At 49.3% G+C, this 16,770-nt stretch overlaps 8 protein-coding genes across 8 annotated transcripts; 3 read left to right on the top strand and 5 right to left on the bottom strand.

The window, feature by feature from the left end:
• Window positions 1-94: 94 nt before the first annotated feature.
• On the bottom strand, window positions 95-1,026 carry N7487_004236 (HpcH/HpaI aldolase family protein; the record flags this gene model as incomplete). Its single annotated transcript, XM_056871983.1, has 3 exons — window positions 95-660; window positions 732-824; window positions 873-1,026. 3 exons carry the CDS (start codon window positions 1,024-1,026, stop codon window positions 95-97), a joined length of 813 nt encoding a protein of 270 aa, XP_056729703.1.
• A 350-nt stretch (window positions 1,027-1,376) lies between these two features.
• On the top strand, window positions 1,377-3,441 carry N7487_004235 (IlvD/Edd family dehydratase; the record flags this gene model as incomplete). The annotated part of the gene is made up of 3 exons (XM_056871982.1): window positions 1,377-1,973; window positions 2,022-2,176; window positions 2,232-3,441. The coding sequence occupies 3 exons, from the start codon at window positions 1,377-1,379 to the stop codon at window positions 3,439-3,441; spliced, it is 1,962 nt and encodes a 653-aa protein (XP_056729702.1).
• A 382-nt stretch (window positions 3,442-3,823) lies between these two features.
• Window positions 3,824-5,684, bottom strand: N7487_004234 (uncharacterized protein; the record flags this gene model as incomplete). Its single annotated transcript, XM_056871981.1, has 3 exons — window positions 3,824-5,110; window positions 5,247-5,382; window positions 5,437-5,684. The coding sequence occupies 3 exons, from the start codon at window positions 5,682-5,684 to the stop codon at window positions 3,824-3,826; spliced, it is 1,671 nt and encodes a 556-aa protein (XP_056729701.1).
• Window positions 5,685-6,635: 951 nt separating this feature from the next.
• Window positions 6,636-7,973, bottom strand: N7487_004233 (putative erythromycin esterase; the record flags this gene model as incomplete). The annotated part of the gene is made up of 1 exon (XM_056871980.1): window positions 6,636-7,973. One exon carries the CDS (start codon window positions 7,971-7,973, stop codon window positions 6,636-6,638), a length of 1,338 nt encoding a protein of 445 aa, XP_056729700.1.
• Window positions 7,974-8,377: 404 nt separating this feature from the next.
• Window positions 8,378-9,656, top strand: N7487_004232 (uncharacterized protein; the record flags this gene model as incomplete). Its single annotated transcript, XM_056871979.1, has 3 exons — window positions 8,378-9,218; window positions 9,292-9,555; window positions 9,610-9,656. The coding sequence occupies 3 exons, from the start codon at window positions 8,378-8,380 to the stop codon at window positions 9,654-9,656; spliced, it is 1,152 nt and encodes a 383-aa protein (XP_056729699.1).
• Window positions 9,657-9,948: 292 nt separating this feature from the next.
• N7487_004231 (putative inositol phospholipid biosynthesis protein Scs3) lies at window positions 9,949-11,168 on the bottom strand (the record flags this gene model as incomplete). Its single annotated transcript, XM_056871978.1, has 2 exons — window positions 9,949-10,050; window positions 10,116-11,168. The coding sequence occupies 2 exons, from the start codon at window positions 11,166-11,168 to the stop codon at window positions 9,949-9,951; spliced, it is 1,155 nt and encodes a 384-aa protein (XP_056729698.1).
• Window positions 11,169-11,950: 782 nt separating this feature from the next.
• Window positions 11,951-13,187, bottom strand: N7487_004230 (uncharacterized protein; the record flags this gene model as incomplete). The annotated part of the gene is made up of 5 exons (XM_056871977.1): window positions 11,951-11,981; window positions 12,054-12,682; window positions 12,742-12,878; window positions 12,933-12,944; window positions 13,082-13,187. The coding sequence occupies 5 exons, from the start codon at window positions 13,185-13,187 to the stop codon at window positions 11,951-11,953; spliced, it is 915 nt and encodes a 304-aa protein (XP_056729697.1).
• A 269-nt stretch (window positions 13,188-13,456) lies between these two features.
• Window positions 13,457-16,660, top strand: N7487_004229 (translation initiation factor 2; the record flags this gene model as incomplete). Its single annotated transcript, XM_056871976.1, has 4 exons — window positions 13,457-13,480; window positions 13,531-13,807; window positions 13,897-16,440; window positions 16,509-16,660. 4 exons carry the CDS (start codon window positions 13,457-13,459, stop codon window positions 16,658-16,660), a joined length of 2,997 nt encoding a protein of 998 aa, XP_056729696.1.
• Window positions 16,661-16,770: the final 110 nt, after the last annotated feature.

Below are 16,770 nucleotides of genomic sequence, written 5' to 3'. Positions count from 1 at the left end.
TGCATCCCTGGACCCTTATGATTTACGCGATCAACAATAGCTAGACAAACAAAATTTGCATATGGAACGAGATTTGCTTCAATGGCATATTGCACTAGCTACCGTAAGGCCCAGAGGCGGCCCTGCCTGCTTTCTGGGTGACAATTTCCATTTCACTCGCGAGCGAGCTAGTCAGAGCACCAACATCAGTCACAACATTGACCAAGTCATACCCCAAATCGGCATATTTCTTTGCCTGCTTTCCATTTGCACAGTAGATCCCAGCCTTCTTGCCTGCCTTGTGCGCCGAATCTAGAACCTTCTCAATGGCTTGTTCTAATTCAGGAGCAAAGCTACTACCCAACACTGGGTGGCCAATACCATTACCCAGGTCAAAAGGTCCGACAAATAACAAATCGAGTCCTTCGACGGCGGCGATGGAATCGACATTGTCAAAAGCCTCTCTCGTCTCAATCTGAACTGAAAGCAGAAGATTGGCATTGGCCTCAGTCAAGTACTGGGTGGCCGATACATCCCTGCCAAACCTGTCCATCGGGAAAGGCGATCCGAAACCTCGCTTCCCTTCTGGTGGGAATCGGCAGGCCTCAACGAAGGCCTTTGTGTCTTCCACCGTTCGCACGAGAGGAGCTAGAACTCCATGTGCGCCTGCATCTAGGGCACCTATGGAAAATATGAGAAATTGTTGAGTGGGCTAGCAATATAAGGTGTGATATAAGGTGTGTTTGACATACGTTTAATCATCCAAGATTGGAAATCAGGTACACGAACAATTGGGCTCACTCCATATGACGTTATAGCGGGGACAGCTTCGTGCATTGCGGCGTCTGCGAGGAATGTTAGAATTTACTCCAAATAAGAGCAAAATCTCTGACCATCGATATTTCCATGTTCACAATCCACCAAAACCCAATCGTATCCAGCTCGTGCTAGAGTACGGGACATGTTGCTGCCGGGCAATAGCTGCCATACTCCCAGGGCGAGGCCGCCCTTGTCGAGCACTGCCTTTACGCGATTTCGACCTTGCATTGTTGATAAGTTTGACGCAGGTAAATTATTGAAAATTGAATTAATAGAGAAACTCTGGAGTTCACCTAAACGAGATCCGCGACGTCATATATCTTCAGGAACCAATATCCGGATCATCACATCCCGAAGGGCGGAATCTCGGCTTATCTCCGTGATCACGCGGGGCATTTCAACAAATTATACGATTCCAATGATTCGACGCAATATGGCTCGGAAAGTGTCTCCCGAATGCACTCCGCATTTTTCAAAGCACAAATGGGAAGCCCTCTATATATAATCTATTGTCACCCCTCAAATCCATGGAACGTTTTATCCCGCACTATCCCAATCTATAGTCCATCTTAAACACCATGGCGTGTTCCGATAAGAAGTCCTGTGAGGGCTGTTCATGCAGCAATGACGCCCAACCCCAATCAATCAACATCGAGGACTGTCTAAGTGAGTTGCAAGCCCTGCGTCGACGCAATCAGGAGCTCGAAACGCGCATGAAAGTCACAAGCGAGGCACAAAATGCCCAAGTCCCTGTCAAGCAACCGGGACGGACACTTCGCTCGTCCTCATGGTTCGACTGCCGCAGCAATCCCGGCATGACAGCTATCTACATGGAGCGGTATTTCAACTACGGTATCACCAAAGAAGAGCTTATGTCTGGTAAACCGATGATTGGAATTGCTCAGACGGGCTCAGATATTGCGCCGTGTAATCGCCATCACATTGAGCTCTCCAAACGTGTTCGTGAGGGTATCCGGACTGCTGGAGGTATTCCATTTGAGTTCCCTACACATCCTATTCAAGAGACCTCGAGACGGCCTACTGCGACGCTTGATCGTAATCTGGCTTATCTTGGCTTGGTGGAGATCTTGACGGGGTATTTCCTTGATGGTGTTGTATTGCTTACCGGGTGTGATAAGACAACCCCGGCTTGTTTGATGGCTGCAGCCACGATGGTGGGTACCATACCTAGGAGACTTCTAGATCCATGCTGATATTTTTAGAATATCCCTGCCATCTGCATGAACGTGGGACCTATGCTTAACGGTTACTCCAAAGGAGCTTTGACCGGAGCAGGCACTGTATTGTGGCATGGGCGAGAGCTTTTTGCCACAGGTGACATTGACGAAAATGAGTTTATGGATTACATCGCCCGCGGGTAAGCAATTTCTAAAGCCCCTGTAAATGACCCCGTAATCTAACCCAAACTCTAGAACTCCATCAGTCGGTCACTGCAATACAATGGGAACTGCCTCAACGATGAACGCCCTCGCAGAGTCCTTAGGAATGGCACTTCCCGGGTCAGCCGCCATCCCGGCTGCCTACCGCCACAGAGCCCAATGCGCCTATGAAACAGGCAAACGGATCGTGGAAATGGTAGAGGCCGACCGGAAGCCGTGCGATATCATGACACGTGAAGCCTTCGAGAATGCTATTGTAGCAAACGCCGCAATCGGCGGAAGCACGAATGCTCCTATTCATATCAACGCTATCGCGCAGCACGCAGGCGTAGAGGTGTCCATGGATGATTGGGATGCCCTCGGATCTAGCATCCCGCTGCTGTTAAATATGCAGCCTTCGGGAGAATATCTCGGCGAAGAATATTACCGCGCTGGAGGACTGCCGGCTATTATGGCCGAATTATTAGACCAGGGCAAGCTGAATGGCGATGCGCTCACTTGCAATGGCAAAACTCTTGCCGAGAATGTCCGTGGGAAGCATACGTGGGATCGGCGTGTCATTAAACCATACGACGACCCATTGATGAAAGATGCCGGATTCGCCCATCTGAAGGGCAATCTCTTCGACTCTGCAATCATGAAGACCTGTGTCATCTCGCCTGCATTCCGGAAGCGATACCTCTCCAACCCCGATGATCCAGAGGCATTTGAAGGATCTGTTGTGGTATTTGACGGCCCTGAAGACTACGAACATCGTCTGGAGAACACTCCACACATCGACGAGAAGACCATCCTTGTTATGCGTGGTGTTGGCCCAATCGGATATCCTGGAGCGGCAGAGGTCGTCAACATGCATCCACCAGGCCGACTCTTGAAAGAGGGTATTGATGGACTGTTCTGCATCGGCGATGGCAGACAATCGGGAACATCTGGGTCACCTTCTATTTTGAATGCTAGCCCCGAGGCCGCAGCTGGAGGCAATCTTGCTATTTTGAAAGATGGGGATAGACTTCGCATTGACTTGCGCAAACGGCGGGTTGATATACTCATTACCGATGATGAGATCAAAGAACGAAGGAAAGCATTGGGTACGGAAGGATACTCCGTTGTCCCGAGTGGTACTCCCTGGCAGGAGATCTTCCGCCAGGAAACTGATCAACTAAGCAATGGCATGGTGCTACGAAAGGCAGTGAAATACCAGCGACTAGCCCAAGAAGGCCAGCCACTGCGCCATAATCATTGATATGCGGATTTCAGAAAATGTTGTTGAGCAGTCGCCTAGGGTTTCACCAGGTAGGAAATTTTTGACCATCATATTCATAGAACTATCACATATCTACCTATCTACATTATATAATACTCCAACTTTCGCATGTTGCATATTGAGAAGTCCCCCGGAACTACGTAGGATGCTTTTCACCGTTATCCTCCAGTCTCCTAGCTACAACACTAAAACGGGAAAGACACATCCACAAAAGTTCTTATTATAATATCTCTAATACAGGAATATGAAGAAAGCTCAGGGGTATCTAGCTACATAAATATGCTCAAGTAGGTAATAAATTCCCGCTATAGAATGTCTCTCTATATCACGCTTTATGCAACTAACATGGCGCATGCACTGCTCACAAGTGAACACCATGCACCTGCTGCTTCATCTTCTTCACATTGAGATCCTTCCAAAAGAAGCACGAAGACCAAGTTATAAGATAAAGACAGGTAGCTGTAATGAGCATAAGTCGCTGAGTTTCACCGTAGGCATGGTCAATAGCATCGCGAGTAGCTGTGCCTCTGGCGTAGGACAGCTGGACAGCCAAGGAGCCGTAAATGGTAGCGAAGTCTGCCTGTGCAGAACTCGGGAGGAGCGCCTTTAACTTGACGGGGAAAATTCCAGTCCACATAGCAACAGCAACAGTACCTCCGAGAGCGCTACCAATACTCGCAACCACACCCTCGATGGCCAGGATAGCAGGGATATTTCTCTGAGCGGAAACAGCCATGACTGTCATCTGCTCGCAGATGACGAGGGTACCACCACCGAATGCAACGAAGATCTGGCACATCACGATATATCCAATGTTTGAATCGGGCTGGCGGAACTTGATCATGAGGCCAACCCCAAGAATGGTAAGAGGAACACCGAAGCAAATAGCCCACCATTTTAGACGACCGTTGTAGCGAAGGATGGCTCCGAAGACAAGGCACCAGAAGCATGAGCCCATGGTGTAAATATTGGAGATGTAGGTTGCTTCCGTGACGGTTTGGTTGAACATCACCTGCAAGAGAGAATAGAAGTAGCTATCCCAGATATACCAAGCCAGGTACAGGGATACCACCATGGAAAATGTGAAGAAGACGGTCCGGTTTTTGATTAGCTCCCAAGGCATGAACTTCACTGGCGCAAAGTATCTCTCCCAAAAGGTGAATGCGATAATCAAACAAAAGCCGATGACAACGAAACAGATAATCATGGGAGAATGCCACTCTCCAGGTTGATAAGAGTATAGATTGAACGACAACAGGAAGAGGGAAAAGCCCGTGGCGATGATAAGCAGACCAATAACATCAAACTCGATGCAGTAAAACAAGATGGACTGCCAGAGAGTTCGTCCACTGCTCTTCTTCTCCGTCAAGTTCATCTTTTCGGCTTTTTTCTGGGTATAATACCACAGACCCCAGAGCGGAGCACTGACAATGGGCATGATAATGGCAAAGACACCAAAGCCCCATCGATACCCGATGCCGCCTGGGGCGACGATTTGATCGGCAGCGTAACCGTAGATCCAAGGTGTGATGAGATAGGGAGATGCGGCGTAAGCAATCCAGAACGCCCGGTTCTTTAAAGCCGTAGTATCGGCAATGAAGATGGTCATGGAGAAATCGATCATACTGAACCCAGTCTGGTAGAAAACCTGAGCAGCACAATATGTTTGTACATTTTTGCAGGCGGCCATCATGACCAGTCCGAGAGTCAGAAATCCGACGCCGACTCCAAAGGCCGGAGGCCGACCCCAAATATCCATGAGTTTCGCGTAGGGGAAATTTGACCAGAGCGGAGATCAATGAAGCGATGACGGAGGTAAGACCTGTCAAGGAGTGTAGCTCGAACCCACTATAGATATACGGGGATAGGGAGCTGAGAAGTCCAGAGCTGAAGTACTCTAGAAAGTTGACAACCCAGACACTTTGGGTTATTAGCTACAGAAATTTCATATGGATTGGAAGAGACGGAACTCACAGAACATAAGCTGCGATTAATGTGTTCTTTGTCCAGGCTTGGGTGCTTGCCTGGGCTTTCTGAGTACCAGACTGCGCTTTTTGGTCAACAACTTCCGAATCCAACGAGGCCCGATCGGTCTCGCCCAATTTTTCCAGGGCAATTTTGGAGTCCGCAGAAGCCTCCATGTCGGCCACACCAGTCGCCGGCTGCTCCTCGGCAGATGTCCTGCGGGCAAATGGGTTGACGAAGCGCTTTCTCACAGCCATGATATGAAAAACCAGATATAAATCTTGATTGACCGCACCACAACTCTAAAGATTGAAAGGCAGGACCTTGAACAGCGAAAAGAGCCTGAATCCACGACAGAAAAGTCTGGAAGTCAGCAAGGAGGTACAGGTTCGGGGAGACCAGTTTCTTGCTCACTGGATTTATACGGCAACTACAATACGAGATGTAAATGAAAATTTCCCAACCGAAAAAAGAAACCAAGAGTAGATTGGTTAGAGAAACAAGCTAAACATAAGCTAGTCGAAAAAAGTCAAAAAATTAATTGCTGACCCCCGTTTTGGTATCTCACCGATGATCAGAATCTTGTTTTTTTTTTTGTATGGGGCCATGGTACTATGTATGTTAAGCGATTCTCGAGGCCAATGAGAGAGACGATCAATGGTCTGAAAGTGTCAGACCTTACAAGAAGCACTCTACAAAGTATAACACAAGAGGGACCAAGCACCCTTGTATGTACAAAGACATGGACCCCACTTGATCCGCCTTATCTGATTGATCTGATTGACCTGATCGGGTCAGCTTGTCCACTTTGGGCCATAGTTCCCATCACTTTCGGAAAATCTCCGAATATTTCGGAAAAGACTCCATCTTAGGATGACAGAGTACATTGAAGGACCCGGCCTTTGAACCTAAATAACCCATTTTTAAGAGATTCCGGAAGACGGCACAACCGTCTGTACCAGAACATGGCCTGATACTGACACCATTATGTTAGTGGCCACCGCAGGAAATCGCATAGAAAATTCAAAGTTGTATTGGAAGCGCTAAGATTGCATGTAGGAAGAAAGGATTCAGTGCTGCTTAAGGAGAGTCAACTGTAATTCTCAACATGTGTATAGTAATAAGGTACACTGAAGAAGCACAGCATTAAGAGACGAAGATACCGAAGAAAAAAGTACTAGCCTTTGACCAACAAAGGAAGTACATCACTAGAGTCCAAATGGATACGTTTCGCCCTTTCCAAGCGGTGTGTCAGGCTGGATGACTTCCAATGGTTTAACAGCCTGGGTCCAATCAAACCAAACATAACCATCAAACTGTTTGTGAAGGAGGGCTTGCGAGTAATGGGAGGCCCGCTCGGTATCAGGGCGGTAGATGACACCAATGAAACGCTGCAAGCGTTGCTCAGCAGCGATCGCTGAGCGCAGAGAGGGATCTATGCGATTCTGACGCAGGTCGAGCACGAATCGTGGTACCCCAGTATCATGGGCCACAATCTCCCAACTATCGTCCCGGGATGGGCGGACGGACATGACCTCCATATCATCGTCCCACTCATGGGCTGCCGCAACGGTGCCAGTGTGGGTTCCGCATCCAAGAATGGTCACATTTTCGCGTCCCAATCGCTCACGACATAGTTGCCCGATGTTGAGCTCCTTGCGACGAAAGCCCATGCTTGTATAGCGTGCATCCCCGACGTGGGAATTATGTGCCCAGACAATGGCTTTCTCTCCTTCGTTGTGCCTTAACAGACGTTCCAAGGTTTCAAACATGTGCATGTCGCGCAGGTTCCATGAACTTGCGGAGCTGTAGTACATTGCTTTGTAATACTTCTCTGCGTCACGAACCAGGTGGGCATTCTGTTCGCCGCTGTGGTATTCATCACCATCCCGTGAGCCGATGTATTCAAGCCGTCGCTCCAGAAGCTCTCCAAGCATCTTCAGCACCGGACGTTCACAGTCTTCCATGCCTCGAAGAGATGCCAGACCATACGAAGTGGGATCGTCGATCCAGGGCTCTAGACACCCATACCGCTGGCGCGCTTGCTTGCTTGCCTGTGGGTCTACTCGGTCCAAATAGTCGATCACAGCACCGATCGAGGCACCCATGCTGTACAGGTCCAGCCCGTAGAACCCGGCTCTTTGCTCGGGTGGAAGGGCCTGGTTTCGATCACGCATCCATTCAACTAACTGTTGCATCTCAGAATTCCTCCACATCCAGGTGGGAAATCGATTGAACGGTTCATATCCTTTCACACTTCCTCCAATTTGCGCCTTGGGGCCTGGGCGCAACCGCACGTATCGGTCGATCGCCTCTGCATCCGGCCAGTCTGCTTCGACGGCGACCATGGTGTAGCCGTGTCGCTCAATAAGTCGCTTTGTGATCTCTGCGCGTGCAGAATAGAACTCAGATGTTCCATGACTGCCATCTCCTAGCAGAATCACTTGGTTTCCCGCAAAAGTATCGAAGTGTGATGCGAAGCTCTTGTCCTCAATTAGAGGCAGGGGCTGCACTGCTGAATTGAAAAGCTCCTGTAGTTGAGGCATCTTTTTTGTAGCTCGGAATATAGACGCCAAGCGCATGGACGGTTAAGCTATGTGGTTGGGATATCTTCACGCAGAATATCTCACGTAGATAAACATGTTGAGCACAGAAAATTACACATGCCGGAGATTACACACGGCATTTCTATTCTTCTTTCATCAATACTGCATATGCTCTTTGTTTCGCGGGAGTTTTCCCAGCGAATTATTGACATCCCGGTAGCTAAACAGTCATCATGACTTCATCGCCGAAGTCAAACCACAATGCCTCAATTCCGATGATGGTGGAATAAATAACACCCGAGAATGAAAAGCTATAACAAATGCTGTCTAGGCTGCTATTGTTCAAGCAGAACACTGCTAGAAAAGCAACCATTCATCCTGTTACGCAGGCACATACCTCGAGAATGGCTCTCCCAATCAGCAGTCCGTCACCGCGCCTAGACCGTTTTGGACAAGCCATGGAATCTCTTTACGGGAGTTTCAGCAGCATCGAAGACCCAAAAACCTGGACTCCACCACCAAGATCAGGTGGCCACCGCGGGCGATACCTATGGACAGATGCCTTCGGGGTTGTCAACTTTCTCACAATGCACAACGAGTATAAGCGAACTAGCAATGACACCGTTGGTGACGACCGTTACCTGGTGCTGGCTGCTCGTCTGATTGAGACAGTCCATGACGTCCTGGGTAGAAATCGAGACGGCCGCTCAAGACTGCGAGGAGCAACAGACGCGAACCCGTTAGGCGGCGGATTGAGGATCGGCAAGACAGATGCTCACGGTCCAGATGGTGATGGGCAATATCATCATTATCTAACGGTTTGGATGTTTGCGTTGAACAGGATGACCAAAGCATCGGGAGATTTGAAGTACAACAGGCAAGCCATAGAGCTGGCAAAAGCGATACACCCAAAGTTTTTTGTTGATCGCGCAGCAGCTCGGCCGAGAATGATATGGAAAATGAACATGGATCTGTCAGAGCCAATGGTCAAGTCAGAAGGTAATCTTGATCCGATTGATGGCTTTGTTGTTTTCCGACTCCTGCAAGATACAGCCATGGAAGCAGGTGATGGTGCTTTCTTGGCCGAGGAGATCGACGACTACAGACGCACGATGGAGCGCAAAGGAGAGCACTTTGTTTCAAGTGATCCTCTGGATTTGGGTATGACTTTATGGACGGCACATTGGTTTTCCGGACGAGAGCGCTGGGCTGCTGACCTGGCGGGGAAATGCTTCGAGCAAATATGTCAGTCACCTTTGTGTCAATCCCCGCGACACAATATAGGATTAATAAGAATCAGGATGACTGATGATTCTAGACAATTTGTTCGAGATCAATCAATACTTGGAGCGCAACATCCGATTTCGGTTGGCCTTTCGCGAATTTGGGACCTGCATGGGCATCCAGTGCCAGTCGGAGGTGAAGGCGGAAAAAGAACGCACAGTTGATTTGAAATGTTACTCCGATGCCATCATTGCCGCTTGGGATCCATACATGCAGCTATCCATATCCGATGATTTGACACCAGAGGACTTGAGGCCTATCACACGGGTGATGTATGCGTCGGCGTTGATTCCAGGAGGTAAGTTAAAAGAGCCCTTATGATGAGTTCGGTATTTTGACACGTCAATCCCAGCATTTCAAGCTGGATTCCTAGGACAGGAACCAACACCAACACTCTAGCAATGAAAAAAAAAAGTCACATGTGGAGTAATGGCAAGGAAGAGATGAACAGTTTTTAATCACTCTACGATGTACAATATCCATGTGCATTGAACATGCTCGACAGTAGAATGCCTGAAGGCAGCCAAAGCATAAAATGTACAGGCGACTTTTCCATGTATAACCAGGAATTTCAACGTCTGGATAAAGACGACTTGAGCACTTCTCCATGCCCCAAAACAATACAATCTATCATTATCATTCGGTATATTCACAGCTGCTGAGAATTAGATCTCGTAGACAAAATAGACGTCTATACTCCCGGAAGTCCAACCACGTCCCTCAATGGTACTATCCGTCTTGGAAGAATATAGATGGCATACACAGCACTCAAAGCAATGGAAAGACCAGACCACTAGATGAATAGTTAGCCATTAGAAACGTGTATTTCGGTAGCGTTTTACCGAAGGGTGCACTCACCTTTTCCAACCAAGTGTGGAACCAAATCGCGGTCATGAAGAGCATCCACCAGCCAAGACCAACGACACCCCAAACAAGACGGAGTGACCACGTTCTCGCGAACCCACCAGTCGTGGTTGAATCGATTACTGTAGTGCTATCGGCATCACTGGCTTTGCGCTCACGTCCCGCGTCCACAGTGGGGTCAGAACGTGACAAACATGCGGGTGCGCGTCCGCTAGCCCCTACAGCCTCAAATGCGAGGAGTCCTGTAGCCAAAACAAGCATCAACACATGTCCACTGATATCGTGTCCACCCCTCCATGCACCGCCAGCGGTTTTGCACGTGGCTGCTGTGAATAGTGTTTCTAGGGTGGCTGGGTTGCTCTGTCCAGCCGCCACCTTCCCGGCTTCCTCAAGAGCCCGTTCACATTTGCCGCCCGTGGCCACGAAACCGCGGTCAATGATTGCCGGCCCGAAGAACCATTGTGTTGCAAGATACCATACTGTTGTCGCGAGTGCGTAGCGTAGAATAGCTTGTAGGGTACGTCGGAAACGTGCTTCTTGCTGTGAGGAGGATTCCCGGCGAGATGAAGAGTAGAGAGGTTGAAATATGAGGAGTGAAACAAAGGCAGCTGTGGTCCATAGCCATCCGATTTTTACGAAGTAGAGATTGAAGATATTATTTTTTCGGGCGAAGTAGTTGACGGGGCTTTCGGATAGGTGCAGGTCTGTAGCCAGGGATGGCGCCAGAGGGCTTGCAGGCTGTGGGGAAGAGCTGGACAAATCTCTGGAATGGTGTGCTGTTGGGGAGATTGTTGAGTACAAAGACCCGAGTAATAATGTTGCAGGGTATATGAGGAGAACAGTCGAGAGGAGGGAGATAGGTCGCGCGGTGGCTGTGGCCATGGTCGTAAGCATAGAGTGAGATTCAAGCAAAGGAAAATCAAGTGCTATTCTGTGAGATACGAAATGGGGATTCTCCAACACATTCAAATATGACCACAGAGCATAGTTGTTGCAATTGGGAAGGTCGAAGCAGGATCGGTTGGCGATGACCTGGACAGATGACATCAGGGTTTGCCTGCCGAGGCTGCTGCATGAATGCCTCAGGCGTCAAATATCAAGCATATTAGCTTTACTCCGAATCACCGAATATTTATACAATAAACTCCCATAAGAAGAACACTAAACCTGTAATGATGTATATTCCGACTGCTGATTTATTTTCAAATTATTCAAGCTACACCACTTGCGGATATATATACGTATGGTTTTGTTGTTACAGTCGACTCCAATAAGGATTATAGATCGACTTGAAAAAGAGTGTTGCACTATCCCTGCTAGTAGCCCTACAAGTACGGAAATGCTGAACAGGAACGATGGTCAATTGCAAAACACTGGGACTCGTGGATTTTGAGAACGTAGAGTGGGTAATAATAAAGCATTCGCAACTGAATTACCATACCATACTCGCCTGGGCTAAATGTCCTGTCTAGGAGTTGTTCAACACACAATGTTTCTTGGTTTGCGTAGCGTTGTAGCCATTTGCCAGTTTGAATCTAGCTTATTTCCCTACTGCTTGGTATGAGTTCTTTGGGGACTCCCCATTGGGAGTGTAAGAATCCTAACTGTATATTGGAAACACTGTATACGAATATCGAATCTCACAATCGCTCAATGTCAGACATGGATATGGATCTCTATAAGCTTCGAAATGCCGTTCACTTTTTTTAGTGGACCTCTATCCAACCGTGGGGTATTTAACGAGCCCTGGATATCAAAGAATTCAAGTGAAACCGAACAAAAACCAAATGCGTCAACTTTCATCATAAAAAACCACCCTAATGGGACGTTTAACCGAGAGCCTGCATGGCCAGCTCGACACTAGGGAGAGGGGTTAGCTGCAATCCTAGAAATACAAGCATCATGAGGGAGCAAAGCAAAGGGCAAACATACGTCAGGAATGTTCCCGCAGAAACAGGCATAGCTCTCAGCAGAGTAGGGCCAATGCCCTTCCAGAAACCACCGAGACCCTCAATGGCATAGGTCTTCTTGAAGCAGTCGCGCATGGTGCTGAACTTTTGCTGCGCGCCGAATCCATCGGTCTGCATCTTACTCTTGATAACATCGAATGGGTAGCTGGAGAGCCAAAGGACCTCGCCAGCTAGACCACCATAAATGGCAATCTTTGCCTTAGAGAGATCCTCGCGCTTGACATTGTTACGCTTGGCATCCTGGTTCATCATGAATTCAAAGGCCATGAACCAGGCACCGTAAGCCTGAGCCTCACGGATGAGAGTAACTGCCTGACCGCGGTAAATACCGCGGAGGACACCGCCCTGTGCGGCCAGCTTGCTCACGCAGTCGATGGGGCCTGAGTAAAGACGACCTGCGCCGTGCGGCTGTGCCTGCAGGCGGATACGCACATGCTCAATTGGGCCTGACAGCACCGAGTTGGTGATACCGGCGAATGAACCAGCCAAGTAGTACTGGGTGTAGGAAAGGGTTGAGTCGGCATATTTCTTCTTGTTCAGCTCTTCCAAGCGGCGACGCGCTTCATGGTAGGCACCGAATTGGACAGACACCTGAATTGTTTGGTTAGAGGAGCTGTCTAGAGTAGACCTTAGCCGCGGGGGTAACTCACGCAAGCACCGATACCGATAAGCGGGGTTAGTGTGCCCTTATAGAAGGCCGCGGGACCTTCGTTCTTAAAAATCTGGGTTGCACACTCTAGCGCACTCTTGTACTGAGTGGTAGTTTGCAGGCGCACCTTGACGATATCTGCCGAGTTGTTAACTAATGCCTCCTGAGATGTGCTTTAGGCAGACCACATACCAAAGGGTTGACCTAGTTTCTTGTTAGCAATTGCTTTAGTTTTGCATGTATAAATTTTCCCCCGCGAAAGTACTACTCATGGCAAGATTCTCATCTCATGGTGTCCATGGCTTTCCCCGGAATTCAAACAAAGTAGGGTGCACACATACCGAGGAGAACCTGGGCCATTCCACCCGCTGCGCCCGCGGCCAAATCCTTGATGGTGCGGAGGGCACCGTCGCCCTTATCCAAACTGTCAATTACTTCGGTCTCCATATTTCAAAGAATTCAATTGCAACGACCAAAAGTATAGACAAGGACATAATCCGGAGACTCCAGACTTTATATCCAGTCCGCTTATCGCTATGGCGCCATCTGCCCTCTGATTCGACAAGAATGCCGAATCACATGACTTTACCGGCGGACATATTACATAAACATTTTGATACCCACAGCTGACCTAAGCGGTGACATAAGCTCATCCTCTCGAACTTCTGGAAAGGGAAAAAAGTTGACGGATCCAGATGTGGATAGACTAATGAATGATGTATCGCCGGCCAGTCTGCAGGGTAAGTCCGCAGTTTTGAAGTGTTGCGACAGTATCTAACTAAAACTACAGCTATCGCGTCGGGCTGAGTGGTCGAATTCAGCCTACCGAACACCCACTCTAACATCTCTCACACTTCGACGGACCTTACAGTTGTCCGCGACGCGTTGGAACTCGTCAGATCCATCGAACGGGAATGATGATGGCACTGATTCAAATACAGCGCCGGCGAAGCCCAAATTCGGCAACCGATGGGGCTCTAAACAAACTACGCCATCGGCATCGACATCAGCATCGACGGGCTTAAGTTTCGCAGAACAAGCGATGCGCCAAACCCTTGTTGCCAATAGTCAACCCCCGCCGCCAGCACCTGCATCACGACAACGGAGGCGGGATCAGTCAAATCAACAATGGAACTCAGGACAATCAAACCAACAGAGGAAACCGCACGCGCGGCGCGTGCCCCTCGGGATAATCAAGATGGCTACATGATGGGATCAAGAGAAACCCCACGGAACCCGGGGAGAAACCCGTCCACTCGAGAGAAGAATCCCTTTAAAGAGGAGCGCTCAGGTGGCTTCATGACGTGGTCCAAAGGAACCTCACGGAATCAGGAAAGGACCCCATCCACTCAAGAGCAGAACCCATTCAAAGAGGAGAATGCAGGTAGCTTCATGAGGTGGTCCAAAGGAACCTCACGGAATCAGGAGAAGAGCCCATCCACCCAAGAGCAGAACCCGTTCAAAGAAGAGAATGCAAGCTTCATGAGGCGACCCAAAGGAACCTCACGGAATCAGCAGAGAAATCCGTCTAACCGAGGAACAAAACCGGCATTCGAAGAAGAAAACCCATTCGCCCCCCAGCCAAAGTTCCGAATAACCAGAGAGTATAGCGATTCTCCCGGACCTTCACAGTCCAGACAGTCCCGATCCCCTTCTGAGTACACTAGAAAGTTCCAGCAATTAGGGGATTCAGTTTTGTCTGAGTTGGAACAAGACGTCCAGCCGAGCGCAACGGAAACAACAGGGCGCCTTTCAAAGGAATCTGACCGACCCCAAACAAAGGAGGAAATAGAAGAGTTCAAGAAGAACCAATGGTCTTGGGATATGTCTGCACTGGAGCAGCTAGAAAAATTAGAGGCACAGGAACAGCCGCCGCCGAAGCCTATGAAGCGCCGTGATGGACGCAAGGGACGTCAGAGTGGGTCTGATGAGGCCGACTTTGACTCGGAACATCGCGAGCGCCTCCGCGTAGAGCGCAGACGGCAGCAGGAAGAAAAGGACGCCCAAAGGGCTGCAAAGAAGGCTGCCACGCCGGCAGCACCAGTTCCTCTTTACCTGCCCGAATTCATCAGTGTTAGCAACCTAGCCGATGTCGTTGGCGTGCGGCCGGCGCAGTTTGTGCAGCGAATGGAGGAGATGGGCTTTGAGGAAATCACGTACAGGGATATTCTCGATGCAGAAACTGCCGGGTTGGTAGCAGCCGAATTCAACTACGAGGCCATCTTCGACAGCGGCAAGGCAGATCTATATGCTGCTCCTGAACTAGAGGACACATCTGATCTGCCATCTCGGCCACCTGTGGTCACCATTATGGGTCACGTTGATCACGGCAAGACTACAATCTTGGATTGGCTGCGCAATTCATCTGTGGCGGCTTCTGAACATGGTGGTATCACCCAGCATATTGGTGCATTCTCCGTAATGATGCCTTCCGGGAAAGCCATTACCTTCCTTGATACCCCTGGCCATTCTGCATTCTTGGAAATGCGTCGCCGAGGCGCCGACGTGACCGACATTGTGGTGCTTGTGGTTGCCGCGGATGACAGTGTCAAGCCGCAAACTATCGAGGCCATTAAGCACGCTACCCAAGCCAAGGTTCCCGTCATTGTCGCCATCAGCAAAATTGACAAGGAGGGAGGCAATCCTGATCGAGTTAAGGGTGACCTTTCTATTCATGGTATCCATGTGGAGGACTATGGAGGTGACGTTCAGGCCATCGGTGTCAGCGGCAAAACCGGACAAGGAATGGTTGAACTGGAAGAAGCCATCGTCGCTCTCTCGGAATTGCTTGACCACCGTGCAGCTACCACCTGCAACGTTGAAGGCTGGGTCATTGAGGCCTCTACAAAGTCTTATGGCCGTGTAGCATCCGTTCTAATTCGACGTGGAACACTGCGGCCAGGCGATATCATTGTTGCCGGTACCGCGTGGGCTCGTGTCCGCACCCTCCGCAATGAAGCCGGTGTAACTATCAGTGAAGCCACGCCTGGAATGCCCGTCGAAATCGATGGTTGGAGAGAACAGCCAGGTGCTGGCACCGAGCTCCTACAGGCACCAACCGAGCAGAAAGCCAAGGACGTTGTGGATTACCGCTTGGAGAAGTCTGATACCCAGAAGATGGGTGTCGATGTCGTTGCCATCAATGAGGCTCGTCGTGAACTTGTTGAGAAGCGTAGGCGCGAGAAGGAAGAGGAAGAAACAACGGATGAAGTCAAACCAACAGGTCCCAAGTCTGTCAATTTCGTCCTGAAAGGCGATGTGGACGGTTCCGTGGAGGCGGTCTTGAACTCCGTTGCGGCAGTTGGTACCAACGAAGTCTTTGCCAATATCATCCGTTCGGGAGTTGGCCCTATCAGTGAATTCGATATCGAACACGCTGGCAGTGCCAACGGCAAGATTATCTCGTTCAACCAGGCCATCGAACCTAATATCATGCGTATTGCGGAGACCCAGGGCGTCGATATTCTGGATCACAACATCATTTACAAACTCATTGATGACATCAAAGCCATTCTCAGTGAAAAGCTACCCCCATCAGTCACTACGCGCGTGACTGGAGAAGCCGAGATCCAGCAGGTGTTTGAGATTACTGTCAAGGGACGTGAAAAGACCGCTATTGCTGGAAGTCGTGTGCGTAACGGTCTGATCAACAAAACTCGCAAGGTCAGGGTGCTCCGCGGGGAGGAAATAGTCTATGATGGTAAGCATATCACAACCAGCTCAACAAAAATAACTTTTAAGGTTGGACCAAACTAACTTTCTCAACAGGCACAATGGTTTCCCTCAAGAACGTCAAGAAAGACGTCACCGAAATGCGCAAAGACACAGAATGTGGTATCGCTTTCGAAAACTGGACAGATTTCGCACCTGGTGACCATGTTCAGTGCTACGAAGAGATCTCCGAGAAGCGCTATCTGTGAGATAACTCGCTCCTCGATCTCAAGATCTGTGCGGTCGTGATGACCGCTTGTATTATTTGTTTGGATCATCTAACACTCTCCATTCCCCTCATGATCTTCATTCAAATTTT

Source organism: Penicillium crustosum (assembly GCF_028827405.1).
Source record: "Penicillium crustosum strain IBT 35664 chromosome Unknown utg000002l_segment0_segment0, whole genome shotgun sequence".
Classification (NCBI taxonomy): Eukaryota; Fungi; Ascomycota; class Eurotiomycetes; order Eurotiales; family Aspergillaceae; genus Penicillium; species Penicillium crustosum.
Note: the sequence above shows the minus strand (reverse complement) of the source record. Positions and strands in the feature narration are given on the sequence as shown.